Source organism: Panthera uncia, unplaced genomic scaffold (assembly GCF_023721935.1).
Source record: "Panthera uncia isolate 11264 unplaced genomic scaffold, Puncia_PCG_1.0 HiC_scaffold_891, whole genome shotgun sequence".
Taxonomy (NCBI): Eukaryota; Metazoa; Chordata; class Mammalia; order Carnivora; family Felidae; genus Panthera; species Panthera uncia.
In genome coordinates, this window is record NW_026060080.1 from 12,266 (window position 1) to 23,404 (window position 11,139).

The 11,139-nt window shown below is 59.2% G+C and overlaps 1 protein-coding gene across 1 annotated transcript; it reads left to right on the plus strand.

Moving 5' to 3' along the window:
* Positions 1-3,647: 3,647 nt before the first annotated feature.
* On the plus strand, positions 3,648-11,050 carry LOC125918491 (gastric inhibitory polypeptide receptor-like). Its single transcript, XM_049624476.1, has 13 exons — positions 3,648-3,957; positions 4,349-4,448; positions 4,889-4,996; positions 5,398-5,501; positions 6,198-6,301; positions 6,498-6,642; positions 7,350-7,509; positions 7,719-7,779; positions 8,118-8,187; positions 8,306-8,394; positions 8,490-8,628; positions 10,651-10,692; positions 10,790-11,050. Exons 1-13 carry the CDS (start codon positions 3,883-3,885, stop codon positions 10,994-10,996), a joined length of 1,404 nt encoding a protein of 467 aa, XP_049480433.1. The 5' UTR covers positions 3,648-3,882; the 3' UTR covers positions 10,997-11,050.
* The last annotated feature ends 89 nt before the right edge of the window (positions 11,051-11,139 follow it).

The window sequence follows — 11,139 nt, forward strand, 5'->3', positions numbered from 1 at the left end:
TCCAGCCAGGACAATATTTGTCCTCAGGATCTGGGGAGGTCGCTATGGAGACGGGGCTGCAGGGTGGGGGGAGCACCCCCTCCCGGCAGAGGGCGAGGGGTGCTGGGCATCTCTGCCTCATCTCTGTCTGATTGTGTCTGAGAGTTTCCCCCCATCCTGTCTGCCTTTCACGTTTCTCTCTCTGAACCATCTCCTCATCTCTGTCTCTGTCTCTGGATACCTGTCTGTGGGTCTCTGTCTCTCAGGCCTCATCTCTGTGGGTCTCTTGCTCTGTCCTTTACTGTCTCTCTCTGGGTCCCCAGCTCTATGCTTCTCCGTGGCTCTAGCTCTCTCTGGGTTTCATGTCTCTGTATCTTGGTCTGTCTTTGGGGCTTTGTCTCTGTCTGTCTCTGGGATCCCATGTTTGTGTTTGTCTCTCTAGGCCCCTGTCTCTGGATCGCTGTCCCTTTCTGCCCCTGGGTTCCTGCTTTCTCTGGATCCTGTGTGTGTGTGTGTGTGTGTGTGTGTGTGTGTGTGTTTGTGTGTGTGTGTGTGTGTGTGTGTGTGTGTATTTCAGGCCTCATCTCTCTGCAGTCCTGAATCTCAGGGGGGCCATCTCAGCCTCCCATTTCTGGCCTCAGTCCCCACAGGGTGCCCCCTGTCCCCATCTCTCTCTGCCTCATTTCTCCTGTACCATCTGCTGGCACACCAGGCCCCTGCCTGCTCCCCACAGGCTCTGCTTGGCTACAGCCCCAGCGGGGAAGGCAAAGACCTTCCAGCTTCTTCCTCACGACCCCACCTTGCCTGACTGCCTCCTTTGGGGGTGGGGTGATGACAGGCACAGAGACCCAGGACCTGGGGGGAGCAGAGGGCCAGGCAGGGTCCCAGGCACCGCCCCTCCTGTGCACCCTGTGCTGGGTTGTGACCGGTTCCCCCGCAGGGGACCTCCAGACTCTGAGGGCTGATGAGAAGCTCCAAAGCCACAGCAGCGTCCTGGCTGGTCACCTCTCCTCACGGCCCATTTTTCAGGCTCTCTCTCCCTCCACCCTCCCCCGTCTTCCTCTCAAAGTGGCCATCGCTCAGTTTCTGCATGTTCTCTCTCCCTCTTCCCCTCCTCCTCTGTACCGCCCCCTCGTTGCCTCTGTTTCTCCCTCCTTGTCTCCCTGTGTACTTTTCTCTGTTTGTCTCTTTCTCTCTCTGTCCCTGTCTCTCTTGGTCTCCTTGTCTCCATCTCTTCCTGTCTGTCTGTCTCTGGTCTCTCTGGACCCTTGGTTTCTTTTCCTGTCTCTCTCACCACCTAAATTCCACTCCACTGCTCCCCCCTCTTCTCCGGTCTCTCCTCTCCCCCTTTCCAGCCTCCCCACTACCTTCCCAGCTCTAGCTGGGCACCACCCCCCCCTCCAGGCTCTCTTGGGGCCCAGGAGAAACGCCCTCCCACCCCCAGCCTCTCCCCGAGGTGCTGGGCTATCTCAGACCCCTCTCCCTCTCCCCCCCGCCAACCGAGCCTTTCCCAGGACCCAGAGGGCGCCAGGAATGTGGGGCAGAGAGCAAGGAGGCCACAGCTGGAGGCCAGAGAGCCAGGACCCCTCCCGGTCACCCCTTCTCCCAGACTTGTCTCCTTCCAGCCCCTGGTGCTGGACCTGGCCTCCCCCTACTCCCTGCCCCTGCTGGGGCCTCTGGGCCTCAGTTTCTCCTCTGCAAAGTGGGCAGACTCACCTCTGCCCCACTTATCTAATAGGTCCCGGCGGGGGGGGGGGGGGGGGGGGGGGGAGGGTGTGCTCCTGAATGTTACTAGTTGACTAACGTGCACGAAGTGTGTCGCAGTTTGTACTAATGAGGGATTTGCACCTTGGGAACTGGGACTCAGTTTCTAAGGCTTCCCCCCGTCCCGTACAGACGTTTTTAGGCAAAGGAAGAGACTGGAAGCGGAGACCATGCCAAGGTGTGTGATTCTGTGGTGATGGGGACCACGAGACCCTGTGAGCCTGTGGGTTTTGTGTCCTCGGGATGTGGCTGTGGACCCTGGTGACTTAAGTGAACTGTAAGAGCATTGGTGGGTATGGTTGTGTGACCTGTAGGTCGTGGCATTAAAGGATGATGTGACAGGGTGAAAAGCCACATCACGGTGGGTTTATGTCACCGACAGTCATGCGTGGAGCCTTTGCTGTATGCCCGAACCTGTGCTGAGTGACACTGGGGACCCAGCGATGACCGCAAGGCCCTGGCCAGGTCCGCAAGTTGCCATAGGCCAGTTGGAGAGACAGAGGTGTCTGTGACGTGACCTAGTGATTGTGTGACAGTGCATGTGACTGACACGGTATCCCCGGGGCTTCGCGAAGACGTGACTGTGTTGCTAGGTGAGTGGAGGGGTCTGCACCCGGGGTGCACGTGACTGTATCACCGTGGATGACTGTCATACCTGGGGGGAAAAGACCTTGGTTCTCTGAGGGTGACCCTGGATTACACAGCTGTAAATGACCGGCGGAAAAGTGTTCAGGGAGCCACAGCGTGTGACCGTGCTATGCCTCTCCATGGCTCAGTGGATGGGACCTCGTGTGACACCGTGTGTGGCTGCGTGACTGCGGTTGTGTGTGACGGCTGGGTGCGATGGGTGGGACAGCGTGACAGACTGTGACCCCGGCTCCCTGGCTGCTGTTGCACGTGACTCTGAGCGACTTTGATACTCACACGCCACTGGCCCCCTGCTCTGGGTCTCTCCAGAGCTCCCCCCTCCTACTCCCCGGCCCCGCCCTCTCCCACCACCCCGGGCTGTCACCTCCTCCAGAGCCCTGGTGAGGCAGTGGAGGCAGCAGCAGAGGCAGCCACAGCGCCCTGGAGTGAGTGACCAAGAGCAGATCTGGGGACAGGTGAGGGCTCCCCCAATCCCAGCCCGTTCCCCTGCCCCTATGTCCCGCTCGAGTCTCTGGGTCCCTCTTTCTCTGTTTCTTAACCCACGCCTTGCTGTCTTTGTCTCTCCGTGCCCACGGTCTCTATCCTCCTGTCTGTCTCTGGGTATCTCCGTCTCCAGGTCTCCCAATCTCTGTTCAGCCTATCGCTGAACCTTTATCTCTCCTTGCCCCATTCTCTGTGTCTCTCTCCATGTCTCTCTCCCCTCTTTGTCTCCTTGCCCACATTTTTGTCTTTTTCTGTCGTTTGCTCTCTGGTCGCATTCCCCGCAGTCTCTGTATTTCTGTTTCATCCATTTCTCGGGCTCGTCTGAGATCTTCCCCTGCCCACCCCCCTTTCTCTACATGGTGCTAATGTGCCAGGTATTGGGGTCAGACGCATTTCCAGGCATCTGGGTCCCCGCAGACCTAAGCCCAGGCTCTGACTCCTCTCTAGTCCCTAGGGAGAGGGTCGTTCCATCGACTCGGCTTTCTCCGGATCGGGCAAGGTCTATAAGGTCGAGTCCCCATCTGTCATTTGAAAACCCCGTGGGCTGGGAGAGTGGGAACTCCGAGGGTCCTTTCAAGCCCCGTGCCTGACGATTTCTGTGACCTCTTCTCCGAGGCAGTCCCCAGGTTTCCCAGAGTCTCTAGGTCTAGACTCCGGGTGACATTAGCGCTTCCGCCCTGTCGAAGCAGCTCTAAGGCAACCGCGCCCTCAGCAAACACCCCCCTTCCACCGCCGCTGCCCCAGCAACACTTGGGGGCGGGCCTGGGGATCACGTGTCGGATCTCGGCCTCGCCCCCTCGCCCCCACCCCTTCCGTCGTCACTCGTGGGAGCGGAGTGGGGGGCGCTGCCTCCCAGTCTGCAAGTTTGAGTCCCAGAGCCGATGGCGCTGGGGCCGGAGGGGAGGGCGGAGGCTCCTGACTCTACCCCCTGACCCTGCAGGCCCCTGACTGCCCCTACGTGATCAGACCCTTGGTCCCCCTCTCCCCCCATGCCCCACCGTCCTCACGATGCTGAACGGTCCGCCTTGGCACCTGCTTCTACCGCTACTCTGGTCGTGGGGGCCGCTGCTCCGGAGGGCGGAGGTGAGGACCCGAGGAGCCACAGGAGTTCAAGCCTGGGAGGGCGGTCTGGGGACGGTTTTAAGTCTTCCCCCACTGCAGAGAGAGTTTTAAGGCTGCCCCGCCTGTCCAGATTCAAGTTGTTTCCCCCTCAAATTCCCCTGATGATTTCCAGCCACTCTTTCCCCTAGTTTTCCTGGCGGTTTTCAGCCCTGCCCCCACCCCCACCCCCAACTTCCCGGCCTAGGCACCCCCGAAGACTTAGAAGAGGTTTCTAAGCCACGCAAGACTCCCGGACAAAACAGGGCAGCCTCTTCAGGTCCCCGCAGGGTGTTTTTGGCCCACACGAACCGCGCTGCCTGGGAGGGGGGGTCGGTCGCGGGGGGGGGGGGTCCTCCCTCCTCTCTTTCCATAGACAGGCTCTGTGGGGCAGACGGCGGGGGAGCTGTACCAGCGCTGGGAACAGTACCGTAGAGAGTGCCAGGAGACGCTGGAGGCCGTGGACCCCCCAGCAGGTGTGACTGGAGGCGGGAACTGAGAGCAGGGGGAGGACCAGGGCTGAGAGGCGGGCGCTTGAGGCGGGGCTAGGACTGGGGGGCGGGGCCTGAAGGAAGGCTGGGGTCGAGGTGGGCTGGGTCGCAGAGGCCTGGGTGATGCTTGGCCTCGGCGGGAAGCATCGAGACCTCAGTGCTTGGAGAGACTCGGGCGTAGCTCGTTTGAGTGGGAGCCGCCTGAGAAGCAACTTGAAGTGGGCGGGGGTTGGGGCGGGGCTGAATCCGGTGGGTGGAGCCTAAAGTGGCCCGCGAAGGGGCGGGGCCTGGGGCCTGGTGGGAGGGGCCGTGGCAGACCGCTCCGGGTGGGCGGGGGTAGGGCAGAGCTTGTTGGTGGAAGGCGGAGAAACTTTGCGCTGGGTCCAGCCGGTCCACCCGACGCCTGGCCCCCACGCCCACCCCAGGCCTCGCCTGTAACGGGTCCTTCGATATGTACGTCTGCTGGGACTACGCTGCACCCAACGCCACCGCCCGTGCGTCCTGCCCCTGGTACCTGCCCTGGCACAGCCACGGTGAGGTGCCCCCTGGACCCCGCACCCCCCGACAAAAATAGATCCTAACCCTGCCCCAGACACCACTCACCCAAATCTCGCCTACGCTTGATCTCCTGCTCCTTTCTGTCCGGCTGGGTGTCTCCTTCTGCCTGACCAAGCTCTGTCTCTGTATCTCTCTGAGAGCCCCTGGGTTCTTATTTTCTCTCCTTTTCCTTTTCCTTTTCCTTTTCCTTTTCCTGAGTCTGTCTTTGGGCGTCTTGATCTTCCTCTCCTAACCAGCTATGTGGCCTAGAGCAATTTATTTAACCTCTTTATGCCTCAACTTCCTCATCTGTAAAATGGGGTTGATAATAGTACTCTTGTCTTTCTGTTTCTCTCTCTTTCTCTGTGCCTCTGACCCCCTCCTTTGTTTTTTACAGTGGCTACAGGCTTTGTCCTCCGCCATTGTGGCAGTGATGGCCAATGGGGACCTTGGAGGGACCATTCTCAGTGTGAGGACCCAGAGAAGAATGGAGCCTTTCAGGTAAAGAGCGGTGAGGGATTCAGGTTAGGATGTGCAGGGAGAGATGAAAAGACAGCTGTCTCGGGTAGAGCCTGAAACCCCTTGTACTGTTGAAGATAGAAACCCAACTTAAACTTGCATGATGGAGAAAGAAAGAGAAATGTATATTGGCTTCTGTGATTGAAAAGCATTAGGCCACAGTTTCAGGCACAGCTGGATCTAGGCGCTCAAATGCTGTTGTTGGAAATCTCTCTGTCTCTCACTACACCATGACTTTGTTTTTCTCTGTGCTGGTCTCATCTTTTCCGTGGGGTGAAAAGTGTGGTCCCCGTTAACGAACACCAGGCTCACATCCCACCAACCAAGCAAGACGGTGGGGAGACTGCATTTTGCTCTCCATAGCTCTAACGAAATGTCCCAGGACTGACACTTATTGGCCTGTTTTGGGTCGCGTCCGCCCGGCACACTGTGTAAGGGTGTGTCTGTGTGTGCAGGGGGGTTACATAGAATGCTCTGATTGGCTGGCTGGTCACGTGCTCAGCCCTGGACTGAGGGGCGGAGTCAGCCCCACCCAAAGAGGGTAGATGGATCCCCAAGGGAAAATTGGGAAGCTGGGCGGGAACAAAAAGCAGGGCCCCTTTCTGGCCCTGGGGGAAGCACTGAGCTCCGTCCCTGTGTCCCCCTGTCCTCCTGCACCCCACCCCCACCCCGGTTTAGGATCAACGGCTGATTTTGGAGCGGCTGCAGGTCATGTACACCGTGGGCTACTCCGTGTCCCTGGCCACACTGCTGCTGGCCCTGCTCATCTTGAGTTTCTTCAGGTGGGACCTCCAGCCCTGAGCGGCAGCGGCAGACGCTGGGCCTCAGTTTGCCCAGTAAGATGGGGTGGTCAGGCTCCACGACCAACCGGCATCCAGCAAGCGGTTCTGTGGGAAGGGCTGGGAGGTGACTTAAGGGGTTCTCTGGGGCCACGGACAGGTCTCCAGGGGTCCCCAGCCTGCCTCCTATCTCCCCTAGGCGGTTGCGCTGCACTCGAAACTACATCCACATCAACCTGTTCACGTCTTTCATGCTGCGGGCGGCGGCCATCCTCACTCGAGACCGTTTGCTACCTCCTCCTGGCCCCTACCCTGGGGACCAAGCCCCTGTCCTGTGGAAACCGGTGAGCGTCGTCCCGCTCTTCTCAAACTGGGGTTCTGCCTCCTCAGCGTCCTCCATCGTTGGCCCCCTCACCTCCTGTATGGGACTTTTCCATTCCCTTTCTCTCATTATCTCACCCCTCCCGGGACTTGTCCACCAAGGAGAGAGTCCCCTTGCCGGAGGCGGGGCGTGGCAGGATGGGAGAAATTAACTGGGCGGGGGGGGGGGGGGGGGGGGGGGGGGGCGGGATTCGGTAACACACCAATTTGTTACTGAGAGACAAAGGTGGGAGAGGCTAAGGGTCTGGGGGCCCGGGTGAGAAAAAACTTTGTGGTCGCGAGATGGGCCATACCACTTGTTAAGAAGCCATGGGGTGGGAGAGCCCATGTGCTGGTGGGACCAGGGGGATGGGATGGGAGAAACCTTTGGATAGGGCAAGTAGTTAAGTTCAATTTTTAGGAGGTGGGGTGCGAGAGGCCATATTTGGGGGAGGGAGGATTGGGGAGGGACTCTGATAAGCAAGATGGGTGATACCAAGTGTCAAAGAGGTTAAGCGTGGCGTAGCTCGCACAGGGGAAGAGAGCAGATGAGGGAAATCGACCACTGGCTCCATCCGCTGGCGGTGCAGAGAGGGAGGTGGAATGCTTGATGGCGGGAGACGGAGGAGGAAGACTTGGGGCCCCCCTGGAGGCCTTGACTGCCCCCTCCCCCGGTCTGGCCACTCCCTAGGCCCTAGCTGCCTGCCGCACGGCCCAGATCGTGACCCAGTACTGCGTGGGCGCCAACTACACGTGGCTGCTGGTGGAGGGGGTCTACCTACACAGTCTCCTGGTGCTTGTGGGAGGTCCCGAGGGGGGCCACTTCCGCTGCTACGTGTTCCTCGGCTGGGGTGAGCCCCGACCCTGTCCTCTGCCCAGCCCAGCGCGTCTCCACTCTCCCGATTACCCCGCTGGTCTACCTCAGGGGGTCTCCTCCCCTCTCTGGGTTTTTGCCTCCCCACCCCGGCGGGGGAAATTCCGCGGGTCTTGGGCCTGGCGGGGCCCGTGCGCGCGCTGACGGCTGCGGCGGGGTGGGGGGCGGGGGTCGGGGTCTGCACAGGGGCCCCCGCGCTTTTCGTCATTCCCTGGGTGATCGTCAGGTACCTGTACGAGAACACGCAGTGAGTCTTGGGGTCTGGGGTGGGGCCTGGGAGGTGGGCGGAGCTTTGAGGGACGCGGGCGGGTTGTGATGGAAACGCGGGGAGGTTCGGATGGCACGTCGGGGCTCGGAGGGAAAGGGGCTTGGTGGGATCTAAAGGAACGGGGAGCTAGGAAAGGTTGTGTGCTGGAACGGGGTGGGGGGGGGGCGGAATAAGGGCGGGGCCTGGATCGTAGAGGGCGGGGCTTTAAAGGAACGTGGGTGTGGCGTTAAGGAAAGTGGGCGGAGCTGGCGAAAGGGTGTGCGTGATCCCGAGGGTCCTGGGGTTTTCTCTTAGCTCTCTACTCCCTCTCCCACCAGGTGCTGGGAGCGGAACGAAGTCAAGGCCATTTGGTGGATCATACGCACCCCTATCCTCGTGACTATCTCGGTAAGGCCGACCCTGCCTCCTCCGGGCCATCCTCTGGAATTCCCCACCCTGGGAAACTGGGCGCCTCCTGTCCCCCGGGACGGGATGCGGTTGGCTCAGCCTCTGTCTCTCCCTGCAGATTAATTTTCTCATCTTTATTCGCATCCTTGGCATCCTCGTGTCCAAACTGAGGACGCGACAGATGCGCTGCCCGGACTACCGGCTGAGGTGAGGCAGGGTGGCCGGGGACGGAGGGAAAGGGGCGGGACGCGAGAGGGAGGAGGACCTGGGGCTGCGGGACCACTGCCACCCTCCGCCAACAGGCTGGCTCGCTCCACGCTGACGCTGGTGCCCCTGCTGGGCGTCCACGAGGTGGTGTTTGCTCCCGTGACAGAGGAACAGGCCCGGGGTGCCCTGCGCTTCGCCAAGCTCGGCTTTGAGATCTTCCTCAGCTCGTTCCAGGTGCTAAGGCGGGGTGCAGGGGGTACACCCTTCGGCCTGGGGCCCTCCTCCCCAGAAGGGGCGGTGGGGGGGGGGGGCGCTACAATCGTCCACCGATGCAGCCACTGAATGCAGTGTGGACACATGAACACGTTCCTCCATTCTGTGCAGGGTACTGAGCTAGCTCTGTCCTGAGCTGGGGAGGCAGCTGGGATGGGGACAGTAGACCAGGTGGCTTAGCAGTACTGCCTTCTGGGGAAGATGGAGGGCTTTGCAGCAGCACAGGGGCTCCCAGGGCTTCCCACCTCCATGGCCTTCACCTAGAGTCTGAGCTAGGGTGGGGGTTAGATGAGGTGCCTGGGGCTCAAAATGTAAGGAGGCACTCACTCCAGAATTTAGGGCCAACCCTGCCTGCACTTGTTCTGCCCCAGTAGCCACCTGCTTTTCCTTGTTGGGCCTCAGTTTTCTCATCTCTAAGTGGGAACAATACGAATCTCACCTCACAAGGCCGTTCCTTCATTCAATTCAGCAAAAACCTATTGAGTGCTTACCGGGTCCCAAGCCATCTTCCAGGCTTACTATGGGGATACGGCCAGGAACCAAGTGGTTCCTACCCTCTAGTGGGAGAGACAGATGCTAAACATGCCATAGGAGAAAAATCTACCGAATGTCGGATGGGGAGACGTGCCCTGAGGGAAATAGAGGGGCAGACAATATATGGGGTTATAGACAGGGGGCCAGGGAAGGCCTCGCTGAGAAGACATACGTTGGAGGCGAGGGAACGAGCCAGGCAGATATTTGGGGAAGATGTTCCAGGAAGAGAAACATGAAGTGCAAGACCCCTGACGTGGGCGAGAGTACCTTTCATGATGGAAGAAGGCCAACATGCCTGAAGCGGTGGGAGCCAGAGGAAGCAAGGGGGAGATAGCCCAGAGAGGCGAGGTACCCGGGCAGTGAGTACCTTGGCTTTTCCTTGAGTGGGTCGGGAGCCAGCGGAGAGGGATGTGATCAGAGTTAGAGTTTATTTTAAAAATTTATTTATTTATTTAGAATAAAAAGTTTTTAATGTTTATTTCGGAGAGCGCGCGCCAGGGGGGAGGGGTAGAGAAAGAGGGACACAGAACCCGAAGCAGGCTCTGAGCTCCGAGCTGTCAGCACGGAGTCCATAGCGGGGCTGGAACTCACAAACTGCGAGATCATGACCTGAGCCGAAGTCAGGTGCCCAACCGACTGAGCCACCCAGGTGCCCCTTAAAAAAATCTTTCTTAATTTAATTTTTTTTTTTTTTTTTTTTTAGGAGAGAGTGAGAGAGCTAGTGGGGGAAGGGCAGACAGAGAGAGAGAGAGGGAGTCAGAGGTTCCAAAGCGGGCTCTGTGCTCACAGCAGGGCTCGAACTCAAACTGTGAGATCATGACCTGAGCTGAAGTCAGATGCTTAACCGACTGAGCCGCCCAGGCGCTCCAGAATTGGATTTTAATGGGATCATGGAAATTAATGAGATTTATAATATCTTAATAACAAATGATTGATTTGTTAGTTTATCAAGTAATTTATTCGTAGTTATGCATAGTTTGGATCTTAAGTTTATATGTAGAATGTATATATTTATAGAAATAGATAAGTGTCAAGTAAAACTAATTTATTAACAACACATAATATATTTCAACACGAGGGGCCAGGAACCAGAGCTTCTTGCATATTTGTTACCTCAGTTCTCACAATCACCACTCTATTATAATTACCCCCACTTTCCAGATGGAGAAACTGAGGCACAGAGGGGTTAAGTACTGGCCTAACTGGGTCGGAAAGTGGCCAAGCAGGGTATCCTATCTAGGCGGCGGTCCCCCTGTTCTCAACCTGATCGTTCAGCAAACAGGAGAGGGCGGAAGGCGTTCCGGGGCCGGGAGAAAGTGACTGAAATAGTCTAGGACCAGGGTGGCGGCAGCCGAGGTGGTTTGGGACCTGCTAAGGGTCCGAGCCCTTGAGGGGGTATCTGCCATCCGGCCCCCACTCTCGATTGACCCCCGCGCCTCCTTCCGGCAGGGCTTCCTCGTCGGCGTGGTCTACTGCTTTATCAACAAGGAGGTAGGGAGGGACAGCCCCGGCTCGCCGCCCGCGCCCTCTGGTGGCCGCGCAGGGAACGGCGCGCCCGGGGCCGCCTCTGAGCGACGTTCCGTTGCAGGTGCGGGCGGAGATCCGCCGCTGCTGGCATCGCTGTCGCCTGCGCCACAGCCTCGGTGAGGAGCGGCGCCAGCCACCGGAGCGCGCCTCCAGGACCCCGCCGTCGGGCTCAGGCCCCCGCCCGGTCGCCACTGACCGCACCCTGTCCTTGGGGACCCTCCCAGGGCCTGGGAATGAGGCCAGCCGGGGCTTGGAAAGTCACTGCTAGGCAGCGGTCCATTCGAGTTAGCACGTATTTATTGAGCGCCTGCTGTGTACCAGGTCCAGTGTGGAGGGCACTGGGGAAATTGGGGGGGGGGGGGGGGGGGGGAAACAGAAGAAAAGGTCCCTGTTGCAGCTCACCAATGAGTG

Excerpts from the sequence above, each read along its gene's own strand:
- LOC125918491 (XM_049624476.1), top strand. The coding sequence starts at position 3,883 with ATGCTGAACGGTCCGCCTTGGCACCTGCTTCTACCGCTACTCTGGTCG. Across the intron at positions 4,997-5,397 it reads CCTGCCCTGGCACAGCCACG|TGGCTACAGGCTTTGTCCTC; the intron begins GTGAGGTGCCCC and ends TGTTTTTTACAG. Across the intron at positions 8,629-10,650 it reads TCTTCCTCAGCTCGTTCCAG|GGCTTCCTCGTCGGCGTGGT; the intron begins GTGCTAAGGCGG and ends TCCTTCCGGCAG.